General features: G+C 56.1%; 3 protein-coding genes across 6 annotated transcripts in view; all 3 read left to right on the forward strand.

The window, feature by feature from the left end:
* The window catches only part of ANPEP (alanyl aminopeptidase, membrane), a 41,937-nt gene extending 36,635 nt beyond the window's left edge, over positions 1-5,302 (forward strand). For all 4 annotated transcript variants that reach the window (XM_081964535.1, XM_081964538.1, XM_081964537.1 and 1 more), the window contains 7 exons: positions 191-338; positions 447-538; positions 654-764; positions 3,707-3,874; positions 4,325-4,465; positions 4,546-4,627; positions 4,993-5,302. In XM_081964535.1, coding sequence (XP_081820661.1) covers positions 191-338; positions 447-538; positions 654-764; positions 3,707-3,874; positions 4,325-4,465; positions 4,546-4,627; positions 4,993-5,142 — 892 coding nt within the window. In that variant the 3' untranslated portion in view covers positions 5,143-5,302. The remainder of the gene's footprint in view (positions 1-190; positions 339-446; positions 539-653; positions 765-3,706; positions 3,875-4,324; positions 4,466-4,545; positions 4,628-4,992) is intronic.
* A 7,905-nt stretch (positions 5,303-13,207) lies between these two features.
* LOC309398047 (uncharacterized protein) lies at positions 13,208-14,021 on the forward strand (the record flags this gene model as incomplete). The annotated part of the gene is made up of 2 exons (XM_081964541.1): positions 13,208-13,723; positions 13,808-14,021. 2 exons carry the CDS (start codon positions 13,208-13,210, stop codon positions 13,874-13,876), a joined length of 585 nt encoding a protein of 194 aa, XP_081820667.1. The 3' UTR covers positions 13,877-14,021.
* Positions 14,022-15,282: 1,261 nt separating this feature from the next.
* On the forward strand, positions 15,283-17,680 carry LOC309398017 (gonadotropin-releasing hormone II receptor-like; the record flags this gene model as incomplete). The annotated part of the gene is made up of 3 exons (XM_081964500.1): positions 15,283-15,777; positions 15,937-16,144; positions 17,064-17,680. 3 exons carry the CDS (start codon positions 15,283-15,285, stop codon positions 17,678-17,680), a joined length of 1,320 nt encoding a protein of 439 aa, XP_081820626.1.
* Positions 17,681-22,215: the final 4,535 nt, after the last annotated feature.

Here is a 22,215-nt window from a genome sequence, read left to right on the forward strand (position 1 = left end):
CAGAATTGCAATCCTCCCTCTGCCTAGGAGATCCCGCTGGGCTGAACTGCTCCCATCTGACAGGGACAGGAGCCACAGGGGCCCTCTCGGTGGGAGGCAACTGCACCCACCCAGGGGCGCCTCTTCTGGGCTAAGCCTTGAGGCAGAGTGGAGGCCAGCCCCACAGCCAACCCCTCTGCTGCTCTTTCAGAGCCAAGCATGTGGGCAGCGACCTGGCCCTGAACACCACCCGCTACCTGGCCCAGGAAAGGGAGTACCTGCCTTGGGACACGGCCCTGGACAACCTGGACTACTTCCGCCTCATGTTTGACCGCAGCGAAGTCTACGGGCCAATGGAGGTGTGAGCTCCAGCCAGTCTCGGCCCTTCCTTCCAACAGAGGGGATCCCTGGGTGAAAGGGCTGCTCTCCCGCTCTGTTCCTACTCAGACCTTTCTCTCTCTGTTCAGAAATACATCCAGAAGCAGGTCACTCCCTTGTTTGACCACTTTCAGAACCTCACTCGCAACTGGACCCAAATCCCAGATGGCCTGATGGACCAGTGAGTCTCCATGGATGAGGAGGGAGGGGGAGGGGGCTTGTATGTGCATGGCAAGAGAAAGGGGGAGGGGGTCACTGCCCCTGAATTCATATCCCTGCCTCCTCCCTTCCTCCAGGTATAACCAGATCCTGGCCATCCGCACCGCCTGCTCCTATGGCGTCCCTAAGTGCAATGAATTGGCCTCCTCCTGGTTTAAGGACTGGAAAGCCAACCCCAGCAACAACAGGTGAGAGAGAGGATGGCCCCCAGGGGGGGGGGGGGGCTTGAGCATGGGAAGCCCAGTGGGTGGGAGTGGAGCTGCTTTCTGGGCAGGCTGTCCTTTCTCTGGTCCCTCCCGCTCAGTGTGGGAGAGCAAGCGGCCTTCAGCCCCTCTTAACTCCCTGGTCTTGCCCAGCTCCCCAAGAGGGGCAGCTCCACCGGGGGCCCTGCGCCTCTGCCCACCTTTTCCCTTCGGATGCTGGGCCGGAGCAGAGGCCCCGCCCTACTTCTCGGGCTTAGTCCCTTGTTAGCCCTTTGGCTTCACCTCTTGGCTGAATAGCCCCCACCCCCACTGTCTCCTCTGCCTTTATGGTGAGCCCCCGAGGACCCATAAGTGGGAGGGGCCGTCTGCTGCAGAAGGAGGCCCACTAAATCCAGGTGGGATTTCATGTGCGCCTCTTTCACGCAGGAATAAGAGCGATTTAGAGGCTCCCCTCCCCCACTTCAAGGCCAAAGAAAAGCTGTCCCTGCCCACCCAGCTGCCTTGACGGGAACAAGGCCAGGGGACGGATGTTCTCCCATCAGCCTGGGGCTTGGGGGGGGGGGTTCTGGGAGGGCAGCAATGCCCCAGCATGACAGCAGCCCTCTGCGAATGTACTCGCAATGGCTGCCTCCCAGCTCTCCCATTGCCCAATGCCTGCCTCTCTGGGGCTGCTGGTCTGCGAGGGATTCCAGTCTGATGCCTTCCCCCCTCTTTTCCCCCAGCCCAGGCGGGGACTTAGCGGGGCTCCTTGGGGGTTGGGGTGGCTGCTTGGAGGGGCCGGAGGCAGGGCCGGAGAGGGGCTTCCCACAGGGAGCAGGGCAGAAAAATGTGCCAGGAGAGATGGGTCAGGTTTTCCAACCCCTGTTTTCTTGGGCCAGAGAGCAGCCCCCCCTCCACATCTGGGACAAAAGACCTTTGGGGTTTGCAGAGTCAGCCCCCCTCCCCCCCAGCCTGAGGAAAGTTTGTTCTCTTGGTAGCCAGTCTGGACGTAGGAGACCCCCATGGCCAGATGGTGGGGGGCAGGTGAAAGCAGGCAGGCCTTCTTGGGGGACCCAGAGGCTTCCACAGGGGATTTCCTTCCCTCGCTTCCTGGGTCATCTCCATGCAGCAGCAGGCTGGCTGACCCTCGGATGGAGGCGCCACTGTGAAATCTCTCCCCCGTCAATGCTAAGCTCAGGCCAGGAGGCTTTGTGGGTGAACCCCAAAACGTCCAGCTAGACTTTGCCCATTCCATCCAAGGTCCACTTGACCAAATTCTAGGAAGTCAAGGGATTTCTGTATTCACACATTTGGTTGTCCTCACATTTTGCCACCCTTGTCCTGAGCTTCAGTTTCTCTAACATTGGTTCTAGTCCTTATCTCCCCCCACCCTCGCCCTGTCCATCTTCCCAGCCTTTTTATAGTCCCAGGTCTTTTTGCGTAGCCACCTCTGCCTCTTCTGCTGCCCCATGTTAGAACTATTTGCAGGATACTTTTAGAAATTCCTCCCACGCTGTTCACATGGCCTGTTCCCATTTGCTATTCCTGTCCAAGGCACGTTAACCCGTCCGCATAGGAACCAAAGCTCTGGGACCCAATTTTCTTCTCCCTTCGGTTCCCCTGACAGTCTTCCCTACTGACTAGTATCCCATCAAGGACGCTAGTCCTCTTGGGCCTTCTTGCATTGGAGATGGTAGTCAGCCAAACCAGGCAGGTGTTTCCTGGAAGGACCCAGGATGGCAGAGGTGGCTTTTCCTTCAGTATTTCTCTGTTGAGGAGCTCTCCCTCCATCTATCCGTTGGCAGAGAGCCAGGCAGGCCTGGGGTTGGGGGTCCTGGCCTTTGCTGATCCCTGCCTTGCCTGCCCTCCCTCTCTTTCCGGCCATTGCAGCCGGGATCTTCCAGCCACCGCAGCTCACATTGTTTCTGGAGCCCAAATCCTGCTGGGGGCCCTACAGGGGGACCCACCTTGCTACCTTGCTTGCGGCTGCCGTTCCTCCAAGCTCGTTGGGGGTGGGGGGTGCAGGCAGTCTACAGCACAATCCGGTTGTGTGGGACAACAGCCAAGCAATAAGCTGCAGCCATAGCAAGGCAACATTTTGCTGCTTTACAGGAGGAAAGATATTTTTGCTTTTATTAACTTAACAAAACAATTCAAAATTGTTATTTATAATTTAACAATAATAACAATTACATTAAAATGATGTTCCTGTTTTGACTTTAATTGTTGAGAAATTACTAATTTTTACATATTCATATGAATGCAGCCCAACCATTTTATCTAAAGTGGCACCAATATTTATTTGAGAGACCTACCCTGCACCCAGAGGACAGAGCCTAACAATATTTAATTATTTATCCATTAAATATATATAGCCCACACATCCCCCATAGGGGATTTGGGGCAGTAGAAGAAGGCGGCACTTAAATACCAATACCAAGAAGAAAGCATCACTCCTGGGCTACGGCTGAGCTGGAGGGGAGATTTTTTAATTCCCAGGATGGTGTGGATTTGGGATGGGCAGAAAGCCCCCCCCCCGAAAATTCCCCCTCCCTCCTCTTTGCAAAAAGGGCAAACTGGTCTTGACAGGCATCAGCCACTAAGTTTTCTTTGTCAGGATACACACACACACACCCGTCCAGGAAACTGCTTTCTCAGTGCAGAGGCTTTCCTGAGTCGGGCACTTTCAGCCTCTGTCCCTGCTGGTGGCAGTGGGCATCTGTTCTTTCAGGCCAAAGGGATCCTCGGTTGCCCCCATCTTGGGGAGGGTTAATGGCTGGGATCCACACACACCGCCCATTTCTCAAAGCCTCACCCCGTTTTCCCCAGACAGCCCTCTAGACATGCTGACCTCATTCCCAGTGAAACTCCTTCCTCCGCCTGCCCCTGTTTCTCCTCCTTCCCCCCCCTCTGCCCGAGGGGCCTCTCAGTGACGGTCTTGCTTTCAGGATCCCGCCCAATCTGCGCTCCGCCATCTACTGCAGCGCCATCAGCACAGGCGGATCGGAGGCCTGGGACTTCGCCTGGGAGATGTTTCGGAAGGCCCAGGTGATCTCGGAGGCCGACAAGCTGCGCTCGGCCCTGACCTGCAGCAAGACCCCTTGGATCCTTCAGAGGTGAGCTGATCTCTGCCCAGGGTGAGGGGGGGGTGGCAGCTCACGGGGCTTCACCCGATTGCCAGAGACGAGTGGGGAGACTGCCAGGATTCCCTTTTAGCCCCGAGGCACAGTTCAGGCATCCCCCAGGTGCCCCTGGCTCTCAGAGAAGGGCAGGTGGGGGATCTCAGGTGAAGAGCTGCATTTGAAGGGAAGGAGAGCTTCCTGCTTGGAACAGCTGCCCAGCAGTGGCCGAGTCTCCCGTTGGAGGTGGGCCTTTCCCCTCTCTGGAGGACTTTGGGAAGAGGCTGGGCAGCCGCCTCTCAGGGATGCTTTCCCTGCATTGAGCAGAGGGCTGGATCAGAAGACCCATCCCCATAATTGTGCCATTGCATAAAAAAGGGAAGCCTGGGCTGCAGCTGTTTGGGGAGGGGGCACACGTTCCTGGAGCTGCCCATTTATCTCTCGCAGGTACCTTCAGTACATCCTGAACTCCACCTTGATCCGCCGCCAGGATGCCACCTCCACCATCAACAGCATTGCCAGCAATGTGGTGGGGCAGCCTCTGGCCTGGGATTTTGTGCGCAGGAACTGGAGGTCCCTATTCCAGCAGTGAGTGTGCCCCCTCCCCCCCTCCCCCCAGGGCTGGGTGATGGGAGACCAGCCACTCATCCACCCATCTTCCGTCCCAGGTTTGGGGGAAGCTCCTTCTCTTTCTCCAGCCTCATCCAGTCAGTGACCCAGAGATTTTCGTCTCCATTTGAACTTCAACAGGTGAGGCTCTTGGGGTTTGGGGGAGGCTCATGGGGAGCGACAGCACAAGTCCTCATTTTATGTATCTGCCCAGTGAGGAAAGCACTGGATGCCGGAGAACCAGGCAAAGGCATCTCCTAAAGGTGCTGCTGCCTCCCTGGCCGGCAACGGGAGCCTTGGGCAGCTCTTTTTATCTGGCTGGGGTTTTTCAAATTGGCTTCTGGGTGAGTTCCTGAGCTTGTTCCCAGAAGCCCTTCTTCCCGTCCAATCCTGGTGCGGAGGGGAGAATGCGATGGGGGAGAGATGTGAAGGAAGGGTGCCGGTGGGGAGTCCCTTTGAACACTTGGGAAACATGCTTCTTCCTTCTCTCTCTGACTGGCCGACAGCTGGAGCAGTTCAAGGCAGACAACGCGGATGTGGGCTTCGGCTCCGCCACCCGGGCGCTTGAGCAGGCCCTGGAGAGAACGGAGGCCAATATCAAGTGGGTGGCAAACCACAAGCCGCTTGTCCTGCAGTGGTTCAGAGAGAACTCGTAGCGGGGACCGGCCGGTGCTGCTGCAGAGAGGGGCTTCTGACCAGAGGAGCAACATCCGAGGGCGGAGGAGCAGGTGGACTGGGACTCTCTCCGGCCACGGCAATGCCCTTCTATGATTTTGTAACCCCAACACTGTAAATTAAAGAGTCTCTTGAATGGAACGTGCAGAGTACGGCTGGAGAAGGGGAAAGGGAAGCTATCGTAGGGCCATGTGGGGGGTGACCTAGTGCCAAGCCTTGGCAGATTGACACAGCACTCTAGGTCTGCAGTGGGTATGTACAGTGGCTGGGCACATGACTCCTGCATCAGCATCCTTTGGGCAACACATCCTTGGCACCCAAGAGCGTCCGTCTCGACAGCCGCCTTTAGCCCCCACATTCATGGGTTGAGCAGCTTCAGGAGGGGTGGGGAGCAAGAAGGGAAGGACTAACATCTGGGGAGCTGTAACAAAAGCCAGTTGAAACCCAGGTGGCTAATTCAGAGGAGCTGATCCAGCAGGGAGGGGCTGAAGAAGGTCTGTTCTAGATTTGGAGATGGGTGAGGCAGCGGCCCTCCTGGTCCATATCCTGCTATCTCCACCAAACAGAAGTCCCTCGCTGGACTGAGCAAAGGTGATAATGGGACGAGAAAGGATCTGGAAGCTGACCCTTAGGGATGGCTAAGGGAACGAGATCCGTCTCGCCTTTCCAACAGAAGCATTAGGCATGACAGAATAGCAGCCTTCCAGTACTTGAGGGGCTGCCCCAGAGAAGGCCTTGACTTATTCTCTAAAGCACCAGAAGGCAGGACAAAAAGTAATGGATGAAAGCTTTACAGAGAAAGATCCTACCTAGAAGTAAAGAGGAATTTCCTGACTGAGAGAACAATGAATCACTGGAAAAGCTTCCCATCTAGAGTTATGGGTGTTCCATTGTAGGAGTTTTCAAGAAAAGATTGGACGATCATTTCTCCAGGATGATAGAAGGACTCCTGCCTTTGACTAGAAAACCTCCAAGGTCCTTTTCAGCCCCATTGTTCTGTTCTGTTCTACTCCATTCTCATCTCTTTGGTCCTTCTTAATCAGCCATGCCTTTTGATCATTTTTGTTGGTGAATAGTGAATGGAGAATCTCAGCTTTAGCTCTCCTAACAACCCTATGGATGGAATAACCAAGTTTTCTACACACATTCATTATCCTGCCTACCCCACCTTCCCAGAGCCCACCTCCTGCAAGATCCAAAGTGGATTCTTCCACTTCTCTTGTGCCTCCCAACGTGTCTAGTTCTAACCAAGAACCCAAGGGTTGTGACATTTATGAAGAAGATTGATGCTGGCTGTGGGATCAACACTGTTTAATTTCACAGTCTCCAAATCCAGATCTCAGAGTATGCTATCAAAAGCACTTTATATTAAGTGACTAATTATGAGCCATCAAGTCCTTTTCGATTCCTAACAATAACATAAGATTTTCTCTAAGACAATCAATCCTGTTATTTCAAGTCTCTCAGTTATTGCCACCAGAACAGAGTCTGTCCACCTTTCTTGGCCAAGATGAAGGTAGCAGTGTAGACCACAGCTTACATCTCAATAAGATACAAAAATGTGGGATAGGCAACATCACCACCAGGTGGATTTATAACTGGTTGACCAACCACACTCAACATTTAGCCCTCAATGGAACTACATATATATGGAGGAAAGTATGCAGCAGGGTGTCCGGGTTCTGTCTTAGCTCTTCAACATCTTCATAGATGACTTAGATCAAATTTGCAGATGACACAAAGATGGCAGGAACAGATTACACTCCAGAAGATTGGATCAGGATCCAGAAGGAACTTGACAGCCTTAACACTGAATCCTATATATAAGATGCAGTTCAATGGTGAGATACGTTAAGGTCCTGTACTTAGGTAGGACAAACCAAATGCATAGGTATAGAATAGGAGGTACGTTGCTCCACAATCTGTCAGAGGAATTTTAGTATCCTAATAGATCACCCCATAAATATGAGCCAGCATGGTGCTGCAGCTGCCCCGAAAGTCAATGCAATACTAGGCTGTATCAACAGATAACAGATAGTCAAGATCATGAGAAGAGATAGTAGCACTTTTATACTGCACTAGTGAGGCCACACTTGGAATACTGCGTAGTTTTCTGATCATGATACAAAAACAATGTAGAGAGTTTGGAAGGTGTATAAAGAATTAACAGAACAGAATAACAGAGTTGGAAGAGACCTTGGAGGTCTTCAAGTCCAACCCCATGCCCAAGCAGGAGATCCTATTTCAGACAAATGGCGGTGGTCTCTTTTTTAAAACCTTCAGCGGATGGAGCCTCCACAACTTCAGAAGTTCTATTGATTCATTGTTCTCACTGAAAGGAAATTTCTCCTTAGTTCTAGGTTAGTTTTCTTTGATTAGCTTCCATCCATTACTTCTTGTCCTGCCCTCAGGTACTTTGGAGGAGAATTTAAGGGACTGCTCCCACTTCTTTGTGGCAGTCCCTCAAATATGACAACACTGTTGTCATGTCACCCCCAGTCCTTCTTTTCAGTACACTAGATGTACCCAACCGTTCTGTTTTAGCCTCCAGTCCCCTAATCTTTGTTGCTTTTCTCTGCACCCTAGAAAAAGTTTCAGCCTTTTTTTAATACCATGGTGACCAACACTGAATGCAATATTCCAACTGTGGTCTTACCAAGGAAAGCAGCAAAGATGATTAGGGGGCAGGCGGCTAAATCGTATGATGAACAGTTGAGGGAGCTACGTGTGTCTAGCTGATCAAAGAGAAGGAATTGGGGGGGGGCTGTCATGATAACTGTCTCCCAGTCCTCTCCATCTGCCACAGAGAGGAGCTGATTGACGTATTCTCCAAAGCACCGGGGGGGGGGGAGGACGGGGGAGGACAAGAAGTGAGAGGAAGCTGGTTAAGGAAAGATCCAACCTAGAAGTAAAAAAATGCTGCCAGTGAGAACAATCAAGGAAATAGATTTTCAGTAGACCAGACGGCCGTTTGATCGACATAAGGCCCCTACCTTGAGCAGGGAGATGGACTAGAAGACCTCTTCCAGCCCTATGATTCTAAGTTGCTCTGCTGGGCTGGGAAAGTCAGTTTCTATGATCAATTCCGGTTTTATTGTTTCCAACTTGTTCCAAAGAACATTCAGTCCCTCACAAGCTGAAAAAGAATGGAAGAACTTAGGTTGGGATGATGCTTGGGGGGGGGGGACAGGTGCTGGTGGAGGTCTGGACTCCCCCCCCCCGGGTGGGGACCTGGGGACCATGGAACTACTTTAACCACCTGGGACATGAAGATGATTGCAGCACCTGAACCCCCAAATGGGAGGTGGCTCGCCTGGTCCCTCCTGCCCGCTGATGCTCGCAGTGCCTGACTGCCAGGACCGCCTCACTGGGTGGGATCCCAGCTGCAGCCCAGGAGGGTCCCCAGTGCTGCCTTTTGTCTACCTGCTTCGTAACGTTACACCACCCCGAGTCAGAACACAGAGGGCAACACCACAACTGCTCCCCTCAAAAGAAGGCAAACCTGCAGGAGCCGCTGGGAAAGGGCTGGCTGAGCAGAAGGCCCCAACCGCCATAATCTTGGGGGGAGGAAGGATGAAAAGTGGACTCCACCAATGGCCTCTGAAGAATTCACGCACAAGGAAGACCCCCGTCCTTATACAGAATTGTCTTTGTCTAAATTTGTGGCAGACGCAGAGTTTGGCCTCCTTCATCTCTCCACAAGCAGACACTGAAAGGTCACGGCACAACTTTGCCAGGGAAACGGCAGCCGCGGCAGCCCCCTTGTTAAGCGAGCTCACGCAGGGCAGGGCAGGGCGACCTGGTTGCTTCTGTTGGCTCCCTCTGCAGTGCTTGGCTCAGCTGGAAGAGAAGCAGCCGCCCCAGGTGAGGAGGGGCACTCATGGCCGTCCTTGGCAGCAGCAGCAGCAGTCCACAACACAACCTCTTCATACAACCCTTTTCCCCCTCAATTTTTTAGTTAAAAAGCAATAAAATAAAACAAACAAGAGCAACCTTTGATCTCGAGGCACCAGAAAAACAGCCCAGTGGGAGCTTTGCAAGCCAACCTCCTTTCCACCCATGGGAGGGCCTGGAACAGGAAGGCAGGTGGCGTGGCAGGTGGCAGGTAGGCCAGCTCCAAGATTGGCTTTATCTGCTGAATCATCTCTCAATGCCACCCAGGTCAAGGGGACCTCTGGAGAAGCTTTAAAGGCACGTGGTGAGCCTTGTCAGGAGGCGACATAGAAACCTAAGGGGGGGGGGGCTGGAATCCTCTCTTCAGGTCTGCTTGCCCCGAGGAAATGGGAGGGGGGCAGGGAAGAGCAGCAACCGTGGTCAGGAGGCTGGAGGATAGCTACGAATAGTAGTTACAGGAACACAGGGAGATAGAGCAGTTTCCCAGGGATGTCCCAGGAAGAAAGTATGGATAGGTTCCCCACGGGGGGACAAGAACCAAGAGGTGGACGCTTTATAGAGGGAGGGCCAAACCTGAACTGTGGAGAAATTTCCTGGCTGTCAAAGCTACCAAGTAATGGACAACTTGTCTCCTGGTGCCGTGGGAGGTTTTTAAGAAAAGACTGGGCAGCCATTTCTCCACAGAAAGTGGTAGGTGGGATTCCTGCCCTGGGACCACCTCCAAGGCCCCTCCCAGTTCTTACCCCAAAGGTGTTTTCTTCAAAAGGCAACTGGACCAGGTTTCCTCCTTGAAAAAAGCACCTGAGACAGCCATGACCTGGGTGGCCCGGAATCTCTTTTCATGCCTAGAAAGGCCAGCTCTCCCTACGTGCCCAGGAACTGCTGAGGCCTCAAGGCTGCAGGAGCCGGAATGCAGAGGTGGGGAAAGCAAATGCCCTACTGGACCTCTGACCTGGCTGCATGTGCTCGTTTTCTTCCTCAGCCTCAGGTGCTTGCAGAAGGGGTTCTTTAGGTCTGAGCAGGGGTCAGAGGGCACCAAGCAGCCTGGATGCTGACAGGACTTCTGACAGTCAAGAGCATCCCTTGGCCCTGGCCAGGCAAGGTGCCCCCGAGCATCTCTGCCTCTCCAGCAAATGCCGTGGCCACCAGGCTTCTGCAGGACAGCTGGAGGCCCTGCTGGGTGGAAGGGGCCAGACTCCCCCCTCCACCCACAAGGCCTGAGCCTGGTTCAACTGTTCACTCTTCCGGGCGTCTGGCAGGCAGTCTGGGGCTCCCACGAGGTCCAGCAGCTCTGAGGGAGAGTAAAGGGGGGGGGGCAGAAAGAGGCAGAGTGCCAGCCTTGCCTTGGCTGCCCAGAGGGCAGTAGAGTCCGGGCCTGGCAGCCACCTTATGCAGATCCACATGGCTTCGCTGGTGTGGGTGGAGGCTGCCTCTCCTCTGCAGCTGGAGGCTGAAAGGGGCCTGGCAGTGGGGGTGGGGAGGGGAGAACCCCAAGCAGCCTTGTCCCACGCTGGCCAAGGAAGTTGGAAGCGCCTGATGCGGCCTCTGGTTATGGGAAGCAACCCCAAGCAGGGCTGGGCAAGGGGTCAAAGGCTCCCAGCCGAGGGTAGTGGGAAAGAGAGCCCCATTTGCAAAGGTGTGACTTTCACCACCCGGGCGCCTTAATTGTCATCACTCCGGCCTTGGGAAGTGTGCAGGCAGCAATTCACACAGCACCGAGAGCTGCTAATGCTCTGGGATCAGCTTCTCTGGAGCAGCCCCTCCCGAGATGCCCCCCAGCCCCAGGCCAGGTGGACGATGATGGATTCAGCATGCCTCCCTCTCTTTTGCCCAGCAGCCAAAAATGCAATGTGGGAAACCGAAGAAAGCCCCTTCTCAATGGAGACCCTCTGGGAGGGGCCTCTCCCTGCCCCCCCCCCATCCTCCCGAGGCTCAGGAGCCTTTGCCCTGCCAGTTGCCCGGGGGGGGGGGGGGCATCTTCATGACACTGTCTTTATAGTTGGGATTCTCCTGCAATTCATCCCCTTCACAAGCCCTTCTTTTCATTAACTGGGGGGGGGGGGGGCATCTTCGATTAGTCACAGACCTCCACCAGAGACAAGAACATGAGGACTGAATGTGGGTTTTTTTTTCATAATTCTTTCTCCTTTCAGCTTGTATCTTGCCTTACTTGGCCTCTCTTTTACCAGGAGTTTTCCTCCTCCATCTCTGGCCCTCATGTGACAAATGTGCCCAAACGCATCCCAGGAGCTCAGTGGAAGTCCCACAAATGTTTTCCGGGGGATCCAGGGATCATGGCAGCCACACACCTCCACCTGCCTCTTGCACGGCTCCACCAGCGCTTCTCCATCCCTTCTGCCCGCTCCTGTTTGCCTGACCTCAGTCGGTGGTCCCTTGGCAAGGTCTGCAGGTGGCCTGGGTGCTTTGGCCCTCCTGGATCTCGCTCATTCGCAGCCCCCCCCGTTGGCTCTCCTCTTTCCCCAAGAGCTTTTGCCCCCTTCTTTGACCTGGTCAAGCTCCCTTGGCCAAACTCCCTGCTCCAACCGTTGAGTGCTTCAGGCAGGCCCGCGATCCAGGCAGCCTCCTCTGCTGAGGGCCTGAGCCACCCCTGCCAAGCCTGCCTGTTCAGAGAGGGATCCTTGCCTTTCTCTGGTGTCCCACCAGATTCACCAAGAGGAGCTGCTCCCCATGAAGAAGGGCCCCCTCTGACTCCTGCCCCCATCATCCCACCGGGAATTCCTCTTCTCCGTTAGCTTCCTAACCCAAGTGACAAGAATGGCTTCCCATTCTCTCCCCCAGAATAACATTCCAGATCTCGGGAGTGCAAGGGGAGCCTCTTGGCCTCCGCAATCCCACCAAGGTTGCCCCCTTGCAGCCCTGCAGCTCTCCCTGCAGTTCCAGGCCCACAACCTGGAAGGACGGCTTTTCTGCGGTCCACCTCTTAATACCCTGAAGGGCTCCATCGGTGGAAGATCCTCAGTGGCGACTTCAGAAGCTGTGAGGAAGAGAAGAGGCTGCATTTCACTGTCCCTCCCCTCTCCCCCAAGGCTGGGAAAGGTGTGGAGGGGCAGATTTCCCAGGGTCGGGTGAAAAAAAGCTCCATCCTTGTCTAAACACTGGGCACCTGGTGTGGAGACCTCATCTCAAGTCTGCACTTCATGAGGCAGGCCAGGTGTGAAGAGAGGCTGGTGGGCGGCAGCAGCCTCCAGGCAGCCCATGGGGTGTCCCTGCTTCCTTGGGCTGAGGGAGCACAAGCTTGTGCCCCCCTCCCCAGGGCAGCAAGTCCTCCTGGGATTCTCCTGCGGAGACCACCTGCCACCTGCCCTCACTGGAGCTCACCTCATCAGCCCCTTCAAAGTCGCAGAGCTCCCCCATAAGCCCAACCCTTCATCCCCAGAGCTTTCAGTGGGGTGAGGCCCCTTCAGAGTGGGGTGTCTCATACATTCAGCAGTGGGACCTGAACGCCTCTGATCCCTCAGAGGACAACCAATGCCCTGCCATGGAGTTGACCACCCAACTCTCAGCTAGCTCAGAGCAGCTGGGAATGTAAGAAGGTAGTAAAGGGTTGAGGGTTCCTTTTACCTAACCCACCAAGGAAGAGACCTCCATATTTGTTATTTTTACAACATACATGTAGAAAACAGCACACCAGGCTAATCCCGGGGCAAACTCCCCGACAACCCCAGGCATTCTCCCACAACCCCATCCAGTTTTCATCCACACCCTTTCCAGGTGGCTGGAATGGGGGGCTCCTGGGCTCCCGAAGTGGGACTGGGGAGCCAAAGGCCAGGAGAGCCTCGGGCATGAGCGGAGAATTGGAGAGCGGCCCTTCCGTTGGGGTCGGCAGAGCAAGGGGGCTGCCAGGGCCCTGCGGGCGACGCTCCCCGGCCTGGCCAAAGCACCCGCAGAGCTCCCCAAGCGACCCACCTCGGCCAGACCAAGCAGGGCAGCTGCCTATGCCGGGCCTCCCAAAACCAAAGGCGCCCCCCCCGAGGACCCCCCGCCTGCCCGCCCGCGCTTTCCCACCGCCGCTGAAAGCCAGCGGGCCCCCTCCCCGCTCTGGAGGGCGAAGGCCCGGCCGAGGTGCCAACTTCACACCTGGCCGGCATAAAGCGCTCCCCGCGCGGCCCGACCCTCACCAGCGCCCCAGCCATGGCCCGCAGCACCCGCGCCGCCTGCCCCTCTCCGGACCTCGGCCCCGCTTTCCCGCGGCCCTCCTGCTGCCTGTGCCCGGTCGAGGACGGCCCGGGCTCCAGCAGCGCCTCGCCGGCCTCCTCCCCGGACTCCTGTGGCTCCTTGCCGGCCTCCCGGGCTTGGCGGGCGGGCGGGCGGGCGCGGCTGGGCGGCGGGCAGCGGCAGAGCGCCAGCCAGCGGGAGAAGCTCCGCATGCGGCGCCTGGCCCAGGCCCTGCACGCGCTGCGCCGCTACCTGCCCGCCTCGGTGGCGCCGGCCGGGCAGAGCCTGACCAAGATCGAGACGCTGCGCCTCGCCATCCGCTACATCGGCCACCTCTCCCAGCTGCTCGGCCAGGAGACGCGCCCGCCCGGCCCGCCGCAGCCCGAGTGGTGGCGCAGCGCTCCCGCCCCCAGTGGCGGCCAAGGCGGCCGAGCCGGCCCCGCGCTCCTCCCGGCGGAGCTGCCCGCCGCGCCTCCGTCGCCCGCCTGCCAGGTAGGTGCCCGGCCCGCCCGGCCCTCTTCTGCCCCCGCCGCCGCCCCTCCTGCGGGTCTCACCGGCTCCCGTCTCTCCCCGCAGAGTCTCCCCGACGAGCTGCTCTCCTTCCTGGAGGACTTCTTTCCGCTGGCGGCTCCCGGCCGGGACTGAGCGCCGGCGCCGCGCCTCGCAGGACAAAGCTCCGCGGCCGCCGGCCGGCCCCATCGGCAGCAGCAGCAGCAGCAGCAGCAGAGGCGCCGCGCGCCCGCCGGACGGAGCGCCGCGCTCTCTGGGCCGACCCAGCGGCGCCCGCCAGCCGAGGGACCCCGCGGCCAAATGGGCTTCCGAGCAGGCGCCGAGCGGATCGCGGGAAGCGGCGCCGCCTCCCCCGGCTGCGGGCGCTGGAGACCCGTTTCGGCTCCTCCGGGTCCATGGCGCTTCGTGGAGCGGCGAGGACAGAAAACGGCCGCCGGACGCTTCTCCGGCCGTTCAGCAGCCGCGCTCCCTGCCGAGGTCGCCGCGCCGGATTCGGACTTTTCGGAGCTCCGGAAGGCCGTCAGGAGCAGGCGCCCCCTGGTGGCGGTTTCTGCCCTGATTTCTCAGGCGCCCCCTGCGCTCCGTCGCCCCTGAAAGCTCTGGACTCTTGGGACTCTGGCGAATTCTGATGGTATTTATTATGATGGAGGAAAATGGGGCAGAGGCGATTGGGGGAAATAAATGACTTTTACTAATTGAGAGCCTAATGTCATGGTGTTTGCTTAGAAAACCTTTGACCCTCCGAAGCGAAGCACAGCGAAAGGAGACAAACGGCCTTTGGCCACAAACAGCCACGCAAAGGCCGGGTTAGGCGTTGCTGGAGCCCCCGAGGGCTACCGGTGGCCGTCGAGGTCCCTGGGGGACTCTGAGCACCTCCACCATAGCAGCCACCTAGAAGCTGCTCCAAAGGAGGAGAATACACGGAGCCCCACCCCGGCTGGCTCTTCTGGGGGAGGAGAAGGGAGGACCCCAAGCCCCCCCCCCGGGGGGACTCCCCCGCTTTCCCCAGGCACCTCCAGGAAGGGGCTGCAGCCAGTCACTCTCTGGGAAAGGCCCAGTAATGGCTCCTTTATTGAAAGGGTTGGATTCCGACCTGGCTGTCCGTCTCTTTTAAGAAGCCATTGGGCCCTTTTCCAGGCGGAAGCCGTTCCTGGCACAACACGCGGCTAAAGTGGGTTGGGTCAAGGTGTGAAAATCCTCCCCTCCGCCCAGCAGCTGCACGAGAGCCACCTGGCTGCCTTCTGGGCTGGGGCTGAGCAGACGTGACCCTGGGCAGAATTCGAGGGATACCTGTCCAAGGGCGTCTCTCAGAGTAACCAGCCCTGACTGCCTGCAGGCCCCCTCAGGCTGCTTTCCCAGGGCTGGCGAGGCAGAGAGGCAGGCAGGCTCCGGCTCCTGGGCAGGTAGGTTGCTGAGAACCCTGGGGGGCAACAGAGGAGGGGAGGGGGCTGCCGGGGAGTTGCCCTGGCTCTGATGACCAGCCTTGCCTCTCTTTTCTCCCTCCCCCCCCAGGGAGGCAGATCCATCCCTAACCCTAACCCATGGAGCACAACAGGAGTGGGCTGTGGGGAAGGGGCTCCTCTCTCAAAGGCCTGGAAGAGTCGGTGGCGCTGCCCGTCTTCTCGGCTGCTGCTCAGGTCCGGGTGGGGCTCACGCTGCTGCTGTGCGTGATCTCGGCCGCCTGCAACGTGGCCGTGCTGTGGAGCGGCTGGAGCAGGCCGGCAGCCAAGGGCTCCCACGCACGTCTGCTGCTGCTGCACCTGGCGGTGGCCGACCTTCTTGTGGCCTTGGTGGTGATGCCACTAGACGCCGCCTGGAACATCACGCTGCAGTGGCAGGCCGGGGATGTGGCCTGCCGGCTTCTCATGTTCCTCAAGCTGCTGGCCATGTACGCCTCGGCCTTTGTCACCACTCTGATCAGCCTGGACTGCCAAGCGGCCATCTTGCAGCCCCTGGCCACTGCCCGGGCTTGGCGCAAGAACCAGATCCTGCTCTACGCGGCCTGGCTGATGAGCGCCAGCCTCTCCACTCCCCAGGTACCTGACCCGGCTCATCCTGGCAAGGAATCTCCCCCAACCTGGGCTGGGGATCTGTGGCCTTGGGGTGGGGGTGGGGGGTGAGGAGGAGCTTGCACAACATCAGGCTCTGCTCCCAAACCTTTATGCCCCCCCCCAATTCCCTCATTGTCCCTGCAGTTGTTCCTGTTCCACACAGTCACCATCAGCTCCCCCCAGAACTTCACCCAGTGCACGACCCACGGCTCCTTTGCCCAGCACTGGCACGAGGTGGCCTACAACATGTTCGGCTTCCTGGGCCTTTTCCTGCTCCCTCTGCTGGTCATGAGCGCTTGCTACACCCGGGTGCTGCTGGAGATTTCAAGGCACCTCAGCTCCTGCAACAGCTGTGAGTTTGGCCTGGGGGGGGCGGGAGGGGGGCACAATGGGGCAGCCAATTGCTTCCCTTCGCCTGGGAGTCAATTAATGCCTTTTAAACGTGAATCGTTCTTCAACCTCCAGACCTTCTGGAGATTTTGCATAGGGTTTTTTTTTTGAACGAGACTTTGAAAAAACAAGCCGTCCCCAACTTACGAAACTTCATTTAGTGACCGTTTGAAGTTACAATAGACCGAAAAAATTGCTTTATGATCACTTTTCATACATGACTATTGCAGCATCCACATGGTCATGTGATTAAAATCCCGCTGTTCGGCCTGACATGGATGACCTTCGCGGTGTCCGTGCAATTCCCCTTTCACAACCTTTTGACAAACAAAATCACTTGGAAAGCCAAATTCACTTTGCAACCATTACTAACTTAAAAACTGTGGCAAGAAAGGTCGTGAGATGGGACAAAATTCATTTAACAACTGTCTCACTTAGCCACAAAGATGTTGGGCTCAGTTGTGGTCGTAGGTTGAGGCCAGTTATTCATTCAGCCACAGTTTTGTGTGGGGTCCTGGAAAAGCCTAAACCTGAATGGGATCCCAGAGGCCAAATAAGGAAAATGAAGGCATTCCCCAAAGATGTCAGTCTACTCTCATATCTTTGCCAAAGGAGCTTCGTGCTTGGCCCAAAGCAAAATTTGCCATATTTTTCCTTAACAGAGGAAATTAAGAGAAAATGCATCTATTGGGGAAAAAAGTCTGCCTAGGAAGTTCATGGTGGACAAACACAAAACCGAAACGTTTTAGGAAAAACGGCACCAAAATCTGCACTAAGCAATGAATGTAGCAGAGTCCAGACCCCCTGAGCTCCGGGCGGAAGAGAAGCTGAAGTGGAGCTCCAAGGCCCCCAGGCTGACCAGGCTGCCCTCTTTGTTTCAGGGTCTGCCCAAGAGATGCCCCTGCGCCGCTCGCACAACCCCATCCCGAGGGCCCGTCTCCGCCTGCTGCACCTCAGCCTGGCCATCGTCGGATCCTTCGTGCTCTGCTGGACCCCTTACTACTTTCTGGGCCTCTGGTACTGGTTCTGGCCAGCGGACATGGAAGGGGCAGTGAGCCCCTCGCTGGCACACATCCTCTTCCTCTTTGGTTTGCTCAACGCCTGCCTGGACCCCATCACCTACCGCCTCTTTGCTGGGGGCTGGCAGGGCAGGTGCTGCAGGGCAGCCGGGCGAGGGAAGCAGCTGCCCTCCCCCGTCACCGGCTCCTTCCAGGGCTCCGTGTCTTCTGCTCGCCCCCAGAGAGAGGGCCGGCTGCTCCTCTCCGACACAGCAGAGGTGGCCCTGGGCCCAGGCTCAAGGGCCCCCCTGAGGGCAGCTGCATGCCCCACTGGCAGCCCTTCCAGCCACTTGGGTGGAAAGGCTGCGAGGCCAAGCCTCCTTCAGAGCCTGGAGCTGCCGGCTGCTTTGCCTGGGCCAGAGGAGGAAGGGGCTCCGGCAGAGAAGACCCCCACAGGCCCCCTCCTTGTCTGGGATGGCCCTGAGTTAGGCTCCTTCTGAAGTAGCTGGGAGGGGTTTTCCATGAAAGACACGTCCAGCGGTTCCCGCCTGTTGCTTAAACCCTAATGAGCTTCTGGCACCTTCTGCCTAGGCTTGCTTTTATGGTGCTGTGGCTTGTTCAAGAAACGGTGGCTCAACCCTCTCGGCCTCTGGGTCTCCTTGGGAAGCCTGGACTGAAGAGCTTCCCAACAGCAGTCATAAGGAGGGGGGGGTCTCTGCCCAGCCCCATTTTCCCTCCCCTAGAAAGCCCAAGCAGGCTCTCCCAAGGAGCACTCAGGGAGGGAGGGAGGGAGGGAGGGAGGGAGGGTGGGAGGGGGCACAGGTCAAAGAGTTTGGCTGTTCTTTGGCAAGTGGGCAGCCATGCTCCCCTCTTGATCCTGGGCTTCCTGCGCATCAGCTGAGCCAGGAGGCTTCAGAGGGGTGAGACTGACTTGCGCCCTGATGGGGGATGGTTGGCTGAGCAGTTCCTGCCCCTGGGAGATTCTCCCAGTTTCCCCCACAACTAACTGGTGAGCTTAGCTGGTGCAGCATCTCCCAGGGGTTTCCACGGCCTTCAGTCCAGGCAGCTTCAGTGGAAGAGGACAACCTGGAAAGGGGCCCAAGGAGGCAGTTTGGAGAGCAGCCCCTCCAAGCAGCCCCTGCAGAGGCCCCTCCAGGACATGGCTGGGGATGCTGAGTGTCAGAGTGCAGTGTGGGGCACAGCCGCCCCCAGGAGAAAATGCTCACAGGCTCCTGGTGGTGCCCGGAGGAAGCAGGCTCTGTCCCCAAAGTCTGCCTGGGCCCCTTCCAGTGAGTGAGGCACTGCCTGGAGGCTGGACAGGAAGAGACCAGGGCCCTGTGGCTCTGGGAGAAAGGAGGGGACCCTGGCAGACTGCCTGGAAGCAAGAAAACTGACAGGGTTGCCGCCGGCCTCCACATTGGGACTGAGAGTGGCACCAGCAGCCCTGTAGAGAGGAGATCCTGGGCAAGAGAGCTGGGCTCTCACTGGAGCAGCCACAGGGACGGTCTCTGTGCAGCTGGATGGGCTTCTGCCTCCCTCCCTCCCTGCCCAGAGGTTTCCTCCAGGCACTTCCTTGAGGGAATGGGACAACACGGCCCATTTGGACTGCTTGCCCGTCCCTGCCCTGAGCTGATTGGAGGCCCGCAGGGGTGGGGCAGCAGGAAGAGGACCTTGCCATGCAGAGGCCAATCCTCTCCAAAGCAAGCAGGGGAAAGGGGGGAAAAAGTGCTCCTGCGATGCCAGCCAGAAAGCAAGACACCAAAGAGCAAGATCTGGAGTGGCAGCCAAGCCCCTCCAGGTGAGGCTCTGTCTTTCCTGGGGCCCAAACGCTGCCTGGCTCAGGGCAACCGGGCACCCCGCTTGCCCTTTTCACTGGGGTGGGTGAGGAGGCAGAGTGGCCCAGAGCCAGGATGCACAAATCAGGTTAGAGGATGGTCCTTGGAGGCCATCACCTCTGATTCCCTGATTGTCTGGAAGAGACGAAAATGTGCTGCTTCCATCTCTCTTGAAAACCATCAGTCCAGCATGCCATGGTCCTCTCGGAGCCTGGGTCTGAGTGGGAGGACGAGATGAAGCCGGGTCCAACAGAAGGAGGACGGTGCAGCTTTGCTGGCCCCAGAGGAATGCCCAGGGGAGCAGGACGAGGCAGTCCCAGGTCCCTCAGGCCTTGGGAGGGTTGCCAGCGAAGGAGAGAGGGTGCAGGACAGCCGAGTGAGGGGGCAGGAGAGGGGAAGAGGAGGCCGTGGAGCAGAGGAGCGAGGGAGCTCCAGAGAAGAGCAATTGCCTCCCCCACCCGACTCTCCAGCCCAGACTCTCCCGAGTGGAGAATGGAGAGAAGGTGGGATCAGCGCAGGGCAAAGACAGGGGCTCACCTGGGGAAATCAGATGCGGGGGGGGGGGCTTTTTGGGAACAAGCATTGCCTTTTTCCAGCCACACTTGCAGTTACCACTCTGCCTAGCCTGGTCGTGGGCAAGGCGTCAGCAACGCAGCTCTGCTTCGGGTTGTGCTGCAGCCCCAGCGAACCCTCCGTGCCACGAACTCTCTGGAACCCAGTTCCCTGATTTCTTGTCTGCTCCTCTGGACTCACAGCAGCTTGTGGAGGTGTGTGTGTGTGTGTGTTTGGAGCGTTGCTCTTGGATTTACAGTCAACTGTGGGAACTTTGGGGGTGAAATTTGGAGCAATAAAAGGGAGTTAAGCCTTCAGTCTGGCTGCGTTGCTTTCGTGCCCAGCCCTGGATCGTCACACAGCCTGGCATGGACCTCCCCACGGTTCCTTCTTCTTGTGTTGTCGCCCTGCCATTTCATTAATTGAAGCTGGATGAAATTGGAGGGGAGAAGAGAGTTGGCTCTTGCCTAAGGGGTCAGGAGAGTTTGGCACCCGCCAAGAGCTGGGAAAGGAAAGGTCATTAGATAAGTGAGAAAGTGAGATAAGCGTGCCTCTTGCTGGCATCAAGTCAAGAAAGGCCCAATCCAGATGTGGGCAGAGAATCTAGTAGGAGGAAAAGCAACACTGCTTTTGGTGTTAAGGCACTAGGGTAGAAACCAGGGAACTGAATTCTAGTCCTGCCTTGGGCATGAAAGGTGACTGGGTGACTTTGTACCATTCCTTGTCTCTCCATCGGCCCACCTCTCAGGGTTGTTGTTGTGGGAAAAATGGGAAGTTGTGGGAAGAGGGAAGAAGAATCTTTGCTGCCTTGAGTTACTTATAAAGTAAAAGAGGTGGGATACAAATCAAATCAATAAATATAAATACAGGCATCAAATAACAGGGTTTAACACAACAGCAAGAGACAAAATACTCAAGAATTCATTCTTTGATAGAGAATAAGGAGGATTTGTTTTAAAATAATTACAGAGCTGAAAAGATGTGGCAGCAGATGGAAAAAATATCATTATTTTGGTTAGGAAAAATTGCATCCTTTAAAACAAACACTTTTCTAATACTTATTTTTTTCTAATAAAGAAGTGTGATATATATTAAACAGGGGTATAAACACATAAAGTATCTAGGGTGGCCTCAGGCATTTTTTTTGGGGGGGGGGAATGACAGAGCAGCTGCTGAGCGGTGCAACTGGGTAGCTCCTCTCCACCAAGCATGCCTTCCCAGTGGCAGTGCAGCACCCTGGCACCCCCAAAAGAGAGGGCTTGGTTCTAGGAGTCCTTGGAACAATACCCAAAGGGTTACGTAGATACATGGAAATTCTGAACTTATCAGACCTGAATCTTCTGACTTTGCAAAAAACCACCTTGCTTGGAACTGCCTACATTATATACTCAGACGTTACTTTAATGGCCCTTACTGTAGGTCCTTGGGTAGGACATGAACTGTTCAGTTTATACCAGTCATGGACTGTGAATCGAATTGAAGATTAAATCAACAACAACAATAACACCACCTCTCACAGCTGCATCTCTTTTATTCCTTTTTTCTTTTCTTCTTGCCCAGAAACTTCTATTTTCTGAAACCTGAATTTCTGTGGATTCCTGTTATCTTCACATACAAGGCAACCCCTCCCCCCTTTTGGTTGAGCCTATTTCTTTCCTATAGATTGTCGCCATTCATCACTCGGAGGAATAATCCAACATTTATGGCATCGTATGGATGCTCCCAGGCTGTTTTCTGGCTTTGCTTGTTTGCTTCCTACACTTGTGCCTTGATCAATCACTGATGTCAACCTGAAGTGATAGTATTGCTCTATACTTATTTTATTTATTTATTATTCACATTTATAGACCGCCCCCTCTCCCGGAAAGGACTCGGGGCGGTGTACAGTCACTAAAATGCATTATAAAATACATAGACAAAACAGTTAAATAATTAAATACGTATTCCCACTGCAGTTATTAATTAAATAATTAAATCCCACTGCAGTGGGAAGACCCCACTTGGAAGACCGTGTCCAGTTCTGGTCACCACGATACACAAAAAGAAGAGTGTAAGGAGCAAGAAAGATGGTGAGGGATCTGGAGGCTAAACTCTAGGACGAGCGATGGAGAGGAGGAGGTCTGTCTGTCTAATGTAATGAGGAGAAGAACTACAGGGGAGGTGATGAGAGTCTTTGAGAGGCAAGAGGCAACCTGGGGGCAAGACAAGACAGCTCATGAAAGAGAGATCCATCCTAGAACTAAGGAGGACTTTTCTGCCAGGGAGAACAAAACCAATGGAACAGAAGTTGCCTTCAGAAGCTCTTGTTGCTCCATCACTGGAGGATTTCTAGAAGAGACTGGCCAGCCGTTTTTTCAGAATGGTCTGGGGTCTCCTGCTTGAGCAAGGGGTTGGACCTCTAAGATCCCTTCCAAACTCCTTGTTCTATGTTCTTTGATTCCCACAGGGCGTTTTCCCCCTCAGTTGCCACTTGTTACTGGCCTGCCTCTTGGAGTTTTTGCCCACTTCTTTGCTTATGTCTCTCTTTGCGCCTATATGACCAGTTGCCCCACCCTCGAGTGTCAGCTGCATACTGAGCTCTGGTGCTTTATTACTCTTCCATCTCGACCAGCATTGTAAGGTGCTGTCAGACTTGCCCCCGTCTGATC

This window comes from Natrix helvetica (assembly GCF_964273705.1).
Source record: "Natrix helvetica genome assembly, chromosome: 12".
Lineage (NCBI taxonomy): Eukaryota > Metazoa > Chordata > Lepidosauria > Squamata > Natricidae > Natrix > Natrix helvetica.